The following is a 12,991-nucleotide window of genomic DNA, read 5'->3' on the forward strand; positions in this document are numbered from 1 at the left end:
ATATGGAAATCGAGACGTAGCTGCTTCCCATCGACAGAAAGGAGACGCGACACTCTCTACCAGGGCCGTCCTCCTCCGACCAAACGACCGTCGCCGTCGACCGTTTCCTTTCGACGGCGATCTTTAATTGCGAGCTTTTTAATAGGTCCTGCGCTTAAACCGGGGAAGTGCCGCGGCTACCAACGCGGCGATTTTATTATTCCACGGGCAAGTTCGATTGAAATTAAAGTTTTCACGCTGATGAAATTGACTTCCGTCGGAATTAAGAGTTTCGTTCCCCGAGAGGGTAGCCTGCGCCTCTCCGCCCTGCCGGTAATCTACTCCGCGGGATTTATAATACATACCTTGTCTTTGAACCCGTTTGAGAAATTCTGATCAGAGCATCCATCTGTGTGACGCACATAGCGATGTATTCGTGTTCATTTATTTCAGGAATTTTCGCTGTACTACTATTGTCGAATGTTGTCGGGGAACTGCTATCAAATACTGAGACTGAATTTGAGAATACGGTAGAACCTCGATTACGCGATTCTACGATATTAGAATCCTCTATTATCCAAGTACGTTCCACGTGTAATCGGCTGAAGCTCGGACAACCCATGTGTAAAACGATTTGCTGTGCGAGTTAATGAAGATGAAATTTTTCAGTGTTACTAACTGTTTTAGTATGCGAACGTAAAAAAGTAACATATGACAGAGCAGTGTCATATTGTTAGATATGATCCTAAGAAAATGATCTAGTTTACAATTATAAATAGTATTTATTAACCACATTTGATCATGTAGAAGACTTTAATTTTCTGTGAAATGTGTTTAGACGATTGCGAATTCAGATATCAGAGATTCTACTATATTATTATCAGTAGATTGCGAATTTAATGCATTTATGACAAAAATAAATAGGTCAAATACACAGATAAAAGGATGCAACAAGAATTTAACGATATTGTTGCATTATTTTCAACTTATTTCGATTGTTAAAAGAAACAGTATGTTTTCGTTTATTTCTATTTCTTACAATTAATTTAGATCATTTTTATTTTGGATAAAAAACCGCAGTCCAATTATCACCCTACCAGCATAATTAAGAAAGGAAATAAGTATCTGTTTAATTCCGATTTTGAATTGTTTTGTAAAAGCATTTCATCTCGCCTAAAGATCCGCAATCTAGTTATCAGAAATGTTGTTGTTGCAGAAGCATTGATTTAAGAGACAGGAATTGGGTCAACTTGGTCAGAGATATGATGCAGATTATTTTATAAACTGGTTACTAATATTATTGTAACAAATAATACGTGTGTACTGAGTAGCGTAATGTTACCATTGTTTTGATGGAAGTTTACGAGTATTTTCTGCCACTATTTTGAAATATCTATGGAATTCTGGATATCAATTGCATGATATGTTCTGTTCTATGGCATATTTATTCGAATTGTGGGAACGTTGTTACAATGGAAAAATTATCTTACATTCGTCTTGATTATGATGTAATTTCAATCACATTATGTTCCCACTACTTTGCAGTTCTTTTATAAGATAACTCGCTCTGAAATATATCGAGAATACAACATACGTTTAGTAAGAATAAAAGAATTCTTACTTTTAGGAAAGATACGTATTAGAGGTTATAGTTAATAATAATAAAAGTTGATTAGATTTCACGTATACTTTAATTCACGTGAACTTCGTATAGACGTACTGAAGTACGTGTGAATTACAAACGTACTGAGTTACACGTGCGTTAAAATACATTTTTATTTCAGTTCATATAACTTTTAGAACATCGATATTAATTTATAATTCAAGAGTACGACTTTTGCTAACACAATGCTTTTCAACATACAATATATGTTTTTATCAAACAAGCATAAGGTTTTCTAAACACATAATATATTAACGTAACACTTGCTAAAACGTATGTTTTTAAAAAATGAATATAACGTTTTTGTTAATGACTCAAGAGTATCTCTTTTATTAATACACCTCTAAAGTCACCGCTAGATATTGAAGATATAACGTCTACGCGTAACTTTATCGACAACATTCGCAAGTAAAGTTTACATTAATTAATTTCTACGTACAGATAGTATGGTCGTAAATAAATATAATAAGTTATAGAAACTCCATAGCACGCGAATATACATATAAGAGAGATGTTGTCTCCGTCAGGAAGTTATTAAAGTTTGTTCACGCGTGCTCCGTCGGAGGTATAAAAGGTTAGCCCCAGAAAGAAACTTCTTTCAATTCAATTCCTGGGAGAAAGGTTGGGATTATCATAAGGACATCGGTTAGATGTCAAACACCGAAGTCGGTTATTCGCTTCATAAATCTCGCGTGGAAATGATCGGAGACTTGAAAAACTTTAATATTGATAATAATCTTCTCTCTCTTTCTCTCGGTTTGCGCAGTGGTCAAAGTAATGTAGCCACGCTTTTATATAATTTAATTATTAAACACTCGACGAATATTACTTTAATCGGCTCTACTGATAATTTGTTTTAACGTCTTCGGAACGCCTCGACGGTTGACGAATTGTCACGATGATTTATCGTGCACGTGAATGGTTATCGAATTAATCTATTAAAGTAAACATTACGTGCCGGAGAGCATGGACGATCGTTTCAAGCAAATCCCTCAGATTGTATCTTAATTAATCCTCCATTAATAAACCGTTGTCAGACACGTATGCTTTGCTAGTTAAGTGACTTTGAAGTAATCAAGTTACGAAAGATGCAGTGTTTATCACATTTCTCGCCGATTTATCATTCTAAACTTTTATGGATAAGATGGAGCAATTTTTATTTAATAATTATTAGACTACGGATGTTCATGCGGAATAACGATTGTAAGAAATGGAAATTAAATGGAAATATTTCTTACAATCTTTATTTTGCATGACGATCCGCAGTCCAATAATTAAGTGTAATGATTAAGATCGTTAAAAGAGAAACAATACTTCCATTTAATTTATGTCTTTTCTCTTGTAGAGATCTTAATCATTTGAGAATAATATATTTAAATTTAAAGAAAAATATTTAAGTTTGACAATAATATATTTAAATTTAAATTCTTCTAATGTCTTTTCAGTTTTCTATTTAACACTCTCTTTTTGTCTCGTAAATGCATAAAATTCACAGTTCAATAATTATACAGCACTTCGCCATGTTATAACATGAGAAACAATGGTTAAATAATCTTCTAAGTTTGAAACACTTTGCAAGGACAATTTATCTTGTAATATTCCCGACAATATAAATCAGCAGTCTAAGAAGAGAAAACGTTAACATCTTCGATAAATCAACGGCTTTGTGAAGCAGATATATAAAAACATAAAATACTTTATAAATTACAATATAGATAAGCTCTCTTCGTCCACTTACCAATTGATAATTTACTTAAACACAAATATCTTGAGATCAGTGCTAGATTAACTAATTAATCGAATTATTTCCGAGATACACAGTTAAGCTGTACTCAAATCACGATTCTCGATCAATCAGTACATATCATTAATAACTCTGGGAATATTTTTCATTTTGTTCTATTTAGAAAATATCTCGGTTACAACTTAGACGCTGCTCGAAATTAGGTTCTCCTTAAATAACGAAAATTTTAGGGTCGCATTTCGGAACCTTTACAGTTGCTGGTGCCTGAAGTAAAATGGCGCGTGTGTTTGGATTTCAGGTAGAGATGACGGGATCGAGCGTTTTCGATTATGTTCATCAGCAAGATCACGCGGAAGTCGCCGAGCAGTTGGGTCTCGGTTTAACGTCTACCAATTCGTCTGGCCCGCATTCGTCTAGCTCCGGATTAGCGTCGCCGAGCAGCGCAGCGTCCGAAGAGCACGGTTCGTCTTCCACTGCGAATCCCGACGGTAACTTTCTTTGTCGTTTTATTCAAACGACGCTTTTCGTCACTTGACTACGTCGTAACAAAGCTATTCGAGCTTAAATTATCGACTGATAAATTTCAAATGATTGCGACCGAGTACTGAAATCTCTCGAAGAGGAAACGCACGCGAGAAACAAAGATGGCCGCCGTCCACCTTGGCCGCTTAATGATCTTCGTATCTTTCATGTCGCATTTACATTTACGTTTGCATGTTATATTTATAGTCACATTTGATTTATAAATGAAAATATATGATCGCATATAATCACATGTAATCATAGTTCACTAAGAACTGCGATCTTTTACGGGAATTATTAAGTTGAATACAATATATTAGAGAAACCTGTATAAAATTGTTATAATCTCTTCAATCTATTTCGAAGTTAGTTGTGCGAAACTGTAACAAGTACATGCATCTTATATATATTTACATTATAATAAAAATAACTAGAATTTTATAAAAGAAAATTGTATTTTATTTTCGTCGATATATCCATTGCGTTTTTAAATTATTTCTTGGACTAATTGCGATACTAATTTTGAGTCTGTATTATTTCTGACTTGAATTGATTCTATGAATCAGTGTAGTACCTTCCACATATTTCGATATCATATCGTACGAAATGAATTCATTACACGTATTCACTGAACAAAATGCAATAAATAGGTAAACTAATTTCATATGTGATAAATACTATTATTTGAATATGTACTTTCGACAATACGATGCTTTAACATTTAATACTAAACGTAAAACAATGCCTAAATTGAATGAAACCAACAAAGTATTTTTGTAATGAAGTGTACATTTCTATTCTCAATCAAATGAGTAACAATAGAAATATTTTTCTCGTGTATACAATTAATTTAGATGCAATTTATATCACTGAAATGTTTATGAGCATATTGTTTATTGTTGTTAATTAGGTATAAAAATATTACTATTAGCATTAAGACGCAACAACTTGTTACGAGTATAACATTACTTTCTTCGAGATAAGAGTTTATTTACAAGAATCTCTCCGTGCTTTCGTATTTACAGTATTACAATTATTATATTACAATTTTATAATATTACATTTTTATTAATCAGAATATTGCAAAAAGCAATTCTGAAACTATGAGAATTTTAGTTTCTGCAAACGTAAAATTGGAGGGAGCGCGTGTCTATCGAAATGAAATTATCAATTGATATTTGACCTGTGCATGATTGCTCTCATTTACAGTAGACACTTTTTGTTTAACCGCAGTGTCCTCGGTGATGTCCTTGTCAGCCAGCGGTCTTTACAAAGGATATGATCGAGCGTTCTGTGTCCGGATGAAGTCTACGTTAACGAAACGGGGGTGCCATTTTAAGTCTTCTGGATATAGGGTAAGCTGATTCAAAGTTAACTACTCGTACAATTCTAATCATCCGCAAAAATTTTGTCGAAACATGATAAATCTTTATTTCGAATTCGGTGACTTCCACTTTTTCACCACTTTCTACATTTAGTATTTAACCCTTTGCAGTACGGTTCCTTTCGCGCTACGTTGACTAGCACTTATTTGTCCTGAATATTTTTAATATTAGGACCAGACAATTTTTGTTTCTTTTATTGTCTTTATGTACTTTTGTTTCTAGACTTTGATAACAGAAGAATTTATCTTTATTTCGCTGTAGAAGAAATAATATTCATATTTAGTAGATCTTGCATGAAATCTGTATCACGAATTTGACTCGTTATTACAGTGCAAGGGGTTAAAGATAAATCCAGTACTTCGTATGCTTGAATTCTTTGACGGGATATTTTACGATCTCTCTCTCTCTCTCTCTCTCTCTCTTTCTCTCTTTTAAATATGGTCATGCGAAACTTTCCTTGTTGATCTTTAAAATGGAGCTACATTCTGATACGAATTTTTCTCCTCGAACAAGACTTTTCGCAAATCAATCCTGTCCAATTAACGAATGCCCGGTTCTTAATTGACTATTATACATTCAGGTCGTACTGTTACTGTGCCGTTTGAGACCGCAGTATACGTTTAGCCATACAAGAAAGTCTGCGCCGCCATTGATGGGCATGGTCGGACTGGCAATCGCACTTCCTCCGCCGAGTGTGCATGAAATTCGTCTTGAAACCGACATGTTCGTCACTCGAATTAACTTCGATTTCCGGATAGCACATTGCGAGCCTAAGTGAGTATAGCGATGACGATCTTACCGGTTCTCTTTCCTGCAACGTCGTCTAACAAAACTGCAAACTGTAAATGTTTATGGAATTTCAAAATTTATACGATATAATATATTGGGCCTACTGGAAAATTATGTCCGATGATGTCATTTTATTTGCGACATATATTTATAAAAATAATATTCATAAATCGCCATCACGCTGGCAGCAGGGCATAAGTTACGATTATATTAAATTATTATAATAATACAATAAATATTAGGTGCATAGCGAATTTCTTGTTTTCCTTCTTTTTCAAGACCTAACATTTTCTTCTTAATTCAATATCTGTCATTGTCCTTTTTTTAGGACACAAATGCATATTGAAATTTATATTAAGCATTTTTATATCTGCTGTAATTCATCTGACTAATGTCAAAACGGAATGGCCAATATTTTTAAGAATTGAAAATAAATGATAATAATAATGGCAAATTTAGTTTAAGTAAGTTTTAAAGTAAAAGCCCTATGTAGATATTTTCATAATTTTATTGATTTTTGAATTAGACTGATAAAATATACACAGCAAAGCTTTAACTGAATGTCAAGTATGAGAAAATACTATAGACACATACTACACATTGCAGTCTAATGAGTAACAATTATTGATTTCTCGCGATACGATTGATATTTTTATAAAACAGTTTTCTCTATTATTTCGCAGAGTGTCTGAATTATTAGATTATACTGCAGACGAATTAACAGGGAAGAATCTTTACACATTGTGCCATGGAGAAGATGCGAACCGTCTTCGGAAGTCGCACATCGATTGTAAGTATTTTATTTAGCAAGAAGAGTGCTGTTTTAAACTATCATTACATTTTGAACGAATTTTAACTAATATAATATCTCGATAAAGTTCTTGGTCCTATAATAATTTAGTACATATTGCACGATTTTTATAAAAGGTATCTGTTTTGTTCTAGTAATCCACAAAGGGCAGGTATTGACACATTACTACAGGCTGATGAACAAAAGCGGAGGATACACATGGCTACAAACCTGCGCCACTGTTGTATGCAATACGAAAAACGCGGAAGAACAAAATATCATCTGTGTCAATTATGTCATAAGGTAGCTGCTCGATCTATAACACTAAACTTACCGAACAATGAAATTGATCGGTGTGCATTGCCTAATAAAAGTGAAAAGATCCAATATACTTAGATTTTGTGCAGTTTTTGTTATAGTAGTTGTTCGAATAATGTAATTTATTCAATAATTTTCTACGAAATTATCTTAATTGCTACCACAATTTTAAGTTGTGAAACCGGTCATTTGACCACGGTAGCTTTAGTGTTAATATAATAAGATTACTTTTTCATTACATTCTCGTGATAAAAACTGTTGTCAGAGAGGGTGAACAGTTAACCCCTTGCCATACCAATTTGATCCTAGTCATGGTGACTAGAAGTTTTTCGATTATAATGGTTTCTTTTGTATTTATTGTGTATCTACGTTTCCTTAAATATTTAAATATTGTAGAGAAAAGAGCAGAAATTTAGTCCAACTTTAAAGAATGGTTAATATTCATACTTAACAGATTATTATTTGAAATCTCCATTACGAGTTAGACTCCTTAACGTACGACAAGGGGTTGAACGTATCCAGTGCCATCTTTCTTATTCCATCTTTTAAATTACTTGATGATATCATTAATAATCACGAAGAAAAAGTGTTACTTTGCGAAGCAAAGTAACCAGTTTCTGTAAAATCGTAACTCATTATCCTGCATTTTCAGTGGTCGTGAGTATGAGAATTTAATCATGGACTGTTGCCAATTGGAAGACGGTGTGATGGGTGTCAAGCGCGAGGACGCCGTTGGAAACGACCCAGAGAATGGATCACCGGACGCCGACAGAGGAGGTATGTGTCTTAGAACTGAACGTTTCTTATAAGCCTTCACAGTGACAAATTCCAAACGACGTCGAAACATTTATTTAAAAGTCGTGTCTCTATCGATTCGACGCAAACCTAACAAAGGACGTACTCGAAACATTAAACCAATGCTTCGAGAAAATCTAACAAGATTGTTCCAAAGACGATGTCGCCGAATACAGCCCAACACCTTAGTACAGTCGTGCCAGTTCAAACGATTCGCAAGTACTCTATAATATTCATAGACCAATACGTATCGTTACAGAAGGAAGAGGACGCGGCGGACCACCGAACCAGCACCAAGAACACTCGCACAGGTCTCCGCCGGAAGACCGCGACGACAATCGGGGTTCCGAGAACGACAAGCGTGGTAGCAGACATCACGACATGGCGCAGCTGCAACAGGACTCTCAAACCAGCGTAGGAAACATCAACACCCTGGTGGTGAAATTGCGCGGTCACAAGCGGAAGTTACACGAGGACGACAGCAGCTCGAACGAGGAGGAAGAGGACGAGGAGGAGACGACGACGACGAAGGTGGCAAGCAACGAGAGAAACCACGCGCTCAGTCCAGCACCCTCGAACCACTCGATTTCTGGCGGTGATCAAGCGCTCTGCTCGTCCAGCCCGAAGTCGAGACGCGTGGAGGACAGAGCGACCACCGCGGACAGCACGGGCACCTCCGTGAAAGACCTGGAGCAAGCGATGTCCAAGCATCTTCCAGTCACAAACCTGAACAAGGCCCACTCGCCGACGCTCCATCAGCCGACAGACTTCAGCACGGACGCGCTGCTGAAGCAGCAGCAGCAGAGGAGCACGATACAGTGGATCGGCGCGCATCATCATTTGGGACACCTGAGCCCCCAGCAATCAGCCACTGCCCCGTTGCCAGCCTCAGCCTTGTTGCGACAACTGTACGCCAACAGGGAGAGCGTGATACGCGCCAACGTCCACGGAATCACTTCCAGTGGCAGCACTCGGACCCCTTCGTCGGGTGGGACTTACTATACCGGGGATGCGACGCCCAGCGGACCTCTGCCCACTCCGCCGGGTTCAGAAGGGTCCAGCACCTACGGCGAACACCAGTTCGTTCTAGGCGCGCACAATCAGAAAGGCGCGACTGGAACGAGTTGCGCCGACGCCTTCACCAGTTTGGTGTCTTCCTACTCCACCGCGAGCGGTTACGCGGTCGACTATCATTCCGCCATGACACCACCGTCCTCCGTGTCGCCCCGGGACAAGCAGCAGCAGCAACAGCAGCAGCAACAACTTCACCCCGTGAACGTGATCAGCAATTACGAAGGGTCTTCCGCTTACACCGATCCCGTGCTGCGCCATCAGTACGAGCCGGCGCAGCCTTTGCCTCTGAAGCCGCAGGTGTACTCGGCCGCCGTTCATCCGAGCGCGTTGGACGCTGCCGCAGCGTACGCCTCCGCGGGGCTCACCGAGCAAACGCAGTTCTATCATCATCCAGCGGCCGGCGCCGGCTTCCACATCTACCATCCGACTAACAAATCGACGACGAACGGCTGGTATAGTTCGACGTCCTAGTGGCGTAGTCCCGTGCGCGACACTCGTGTACTTAAGTAACTGAAATCGAGCCCAAAGCCCTCACATGCATATCAGTGATATCGTATTCACCTCGACGTCTCTGTAACCATCTCCCATTGTGTTCCCTTTGTACGTTTTCTTTTCAGAGAGTTTCTCTTTCCTGTCCGCGTGTCGATCGCGATAGGAGTTCGCAAGTGACGAATAAAATGCGCGCGATTGTAGCACGTTGATGTAACACGTGATATAACTCGTTGAACGATTTTGTTTGTTTCGTCAGGAAGATGGTTGCGAGGATCCAATTCTGCGAGTGTATCTATATCCTCTGCAACGATATTGAAGATCTAACGGGGCACGCTAATTTTTTAGGTACTGTACGATACAGAAATAGACATTTTCCGGACACGGTGTGTCGATACCGATGGAATTTAAACTATCGTTGACCCTTAGCGTGATCATGCTGTGCGTTGAATCTCAGTTAACCCCTTGACATACCGTTTTACTTTATGCTTACAATGATTAGAAGTTTTTTTTATTGTAATAATTTCTAAGAGAAAAGACAATTTATATTTATTGTGTGTCCGCTTTTACTGAAATGTTTAAATATCGATGACAAGGATAGCTTTCACACTTAACAAGTTGTTACTAGTAATCTCCAGCACGTGTCTGACTCATCAAAGTATGCCAAGGGGTTAATTTCGTACAGTGCTACTTTTTCCCAAAATGTTGACTATATAACTTCGTACAATTAATTATGAATAACGGTACTCTTATGTTACTGCATTAAAATAAGTTGTCGAAAATGCAAAATGTTATGACAACAATTTGGAACGTACGGACGAGGGAAGCACAAAACCTGCATTTCATACCATACATTACAGTGGTAAAATATTCTACAAATGCTACGTCTAAGCATTCTCTTTCGAAAATTCCATTGCGGTCAACTTCGTAGGAAAAAGTAGCACCGTGTGTCATTACGCGTTTTCGTCCTGAAATTAGCATCCGATGTTCTACTTTGTCTTTGTTGTTAGCCCCTTCCATTTCAATCCTAATTCCACCGAAAACGCGCTCGTCTAAATTGTGATCTCCCCTCGTCCGACACATGTTCACTCTCTCCCCTCACCCGTCCCCGAATCTCCAACCCCCACACCCCGTCTTCTCTTGTTCCTCTCGCTCCTCCATTTCTTCTTCATCGAACTCAGCGATTGTACGCGCGCATCCAATGTGCCAACCGGACTGTAAAGAGAAAAAGAAAAACGAAACGAGGAAACACTGAAGAAATCGCTGCTCTCTATCTCGACTATGTAGAACGACTTATTGTAATATAACAAAATAAATTATTATGTATGTTGACAATTCGGAGATATTCGCGTGAACGTGGAGAGAAAGAGAGAGAGAGAAAGAGAGATAGGTGTTTACCGATGACCGCCGTGCGTGTTCGAAACGAGGAAAAGCGACGGAACTTCGTCGACGACGTCGACGACGATGTGTGACGCTCAATGAGGATGAAACGTTGAAACGAGGATGACTATTTAGTATAGTTGCGGCTCGCGTGGCGTGGGTCAGTCCACGCGGCATGGGGTAACGAAGGGGGAAAATATGACAGACACAGACACACACGGTACACATACACACTGAAGAGAACAAAAGACATTTTATCAGCGTTATTGCTGAGCCAGCGTGGTTGTTTAGCGATAATTACTCGAGAAGCCGTACTTGTCGTAATTTTTTATACTGTAACATTTTGTTGCGTGGAATACGGAATGACTTTAGTGAAGTCGACAGTGCAATCGTTACGAGTTTTATGCGTTAATTTAAGAGGATCGAATTAGAGATAACAGGCAAAAAAATGATGATGTTTATCTTGCTTTATAATGTGAATGAGAGAGAGAGTGAAAGCGAGAGAGAGAGAGAGAGAGAGAATGAAAGAGAGCGTGAGAGTAGGCGAGCGAGCGAGTGTCTGTGTGTACGTGTGAGAGAACGAGAAAAAGAAAGAAAGGCGAGAAGCAGTTGTTTCTCTACGCGAGAATATGTAACATTATCGGAGGGAATCGCTATCTCTACTAATATCGAAGTACGTTGTTTGGAGTTGTTAACTTATTTCGCCGCTTATCATTTCGCGTGCCGATCGTTGCTCGTTGATAACTCTCTGTTTTTTCTTGAGAATCGGTATCGTTTGCTGTCAGTGTTCATACATATCAAGCAGTTTCGTTTGGTGACAAATGATATCACTACCTCACGGAGTAAATTGACTTGCAATGATCAACGGAGCTACACGGGAAAACCCTCGGCCTCTTATCTCGCAACGTGCAATCGCTTTAGAAAGTAAATTCTCCATTTTGTTTAGAATAGACGAGTGGCTAGGCAGCTTTTAAGGAGACTGTTAGGAGGAGTAGTAATAATCGTTGCTAGAGATAGCGAGTTCTTTCAAAGAGATTATTATGTTTTGTTGTAAATTGATGAATTGTTTTTTGACGAGTACACGTGTAAATACAATTTATGTGCTGTAAGATCCACCTGTTGAATATTTCTATTCATAATTTTTCGGAAGTTTCTACGAAGTTTATTTTCGTTGAAAGGACATTGTAAGGCAGTGACTTAAACACTAAAATATACGCATAACTTCCTCGTCTTGATAAAAGGAAAGAAAAAGAGAAAGATAAGAAGAAACAAAACTTTGTGATTCCTGCAGTTCACCTTGGACAGTTCGTTGCAGTCACTAAGTTTGATTTAAATAGCGATCGGTACGCGTTCGTATCTTCTCGCGATAGCGAATACACCGCGTAAAATATATCGGTAGACATTGTAAAAGTCAAAACATATTTTTCAAACACGAAATATACGAAAGATTGATTTTATTTTGCTTAATGTACTGTATTTCCGTTTTTAGCGATTTCAATTGATCGCGTCGTTTTGGACTGGTATCAACAATTTTCTAATAATAGACTTTCCGAAGTACTTCAGATTAGATGGAAATCAGCATTTGCCAAATAGCGATGTTCCCCGCCTATAAATACGTTTGTAAAAAACAATGCGCGCACGTCCGCGTAAGAACAGCCGATAATATTGCACGAGTTCATGAAATTCTAAAAACCGTCGGACGCAGTGCATGCAGACATTTGCCTTACAAAATTGTTCTTCGAAACCATGTACATAAAAAAATAAGTTCAGGTGTAACGATTACAAGACTGATTATGAAATCTGCTTCTTCTACTCTATTGTTCGAGCGAAGAATGAACTCGGATCAAGGTACATAGATATACCCATAGATGTTCACATCCCATTATTCTTCATTTAAAAGACCATGATGTAATGTAAAAAAAATAAAAGAATACACCTGAATCTTTGAAAAAACTGGCGGATTTTTAATCATTTTATTGCTCTAATGTTTTATTATTTTCGATCTGACTATAGAAATCGTATAGTTCATAAATTAATGCATTTTCATAAATATTGCCATCATA

The 12,991-nt window shown here is 38.0% G+C and overlaps 1 protein-coding gene across 2 annotated transcripts in view; it reads left to right on the forward strand.

The window, feature by feature from the left end:
* LOC144477021 (protein trachealess-like) overlaps nt 1-12,822 on the forward strand; it is a 53,499-nt gene extending 40,677 nt beyond the window's left edge. The window contains exons 5-11 of one of the 2 annotated variants that reach the window (XM_078194421.1): nt 3,685-3,874; nt 5,142-5,263; nt 5,874-6,067; nt 6,766-6,872; nt 7,028-7,175; nt 7,843-7,967; nt 8,245-12,822. In XM_078194421.1, the coding sequence (XP_078050547.1) occupies nt 3,685-3,874; nt 5,142-5,263; nt 5,874-6,067; nt 6,766-6,872; nt 7,028-7,175; nt 7,843-7,967; nt 8,245-9,530 (2,172 nt within the window). In that variant the 3' untranslated portion in view covers nt 9,531-12,822. The remainder of the gene's footprint in view (nt 1-3,684; nt 3,875-5,141; nt 5,264-5,873; nt 6,068-6,765; nt 6,873-7,027; nt 7,176-7,842; nt 7,968-8,244) is intronic. The other variant, XM_078194423.1, reaches the window with a different exon arrangement.
* Nucleotides 12,823-12,991: the final 169 nt, after the last annotated feature.

Source organism: Augochlora pura, chromosome 11 (assembly GCF_028453695.1).
Source record: "Augochlora pura isolate Apur16 chromosome 11, APUR_v2.2.1, whole genome shotgun sequence".
Taxonomy (NCBI): Eukaryota; Metazoa; Arthropoda; class Insecta; order Hymenoptera; family Halictidae; genus Augochlora; species Augochlora pura.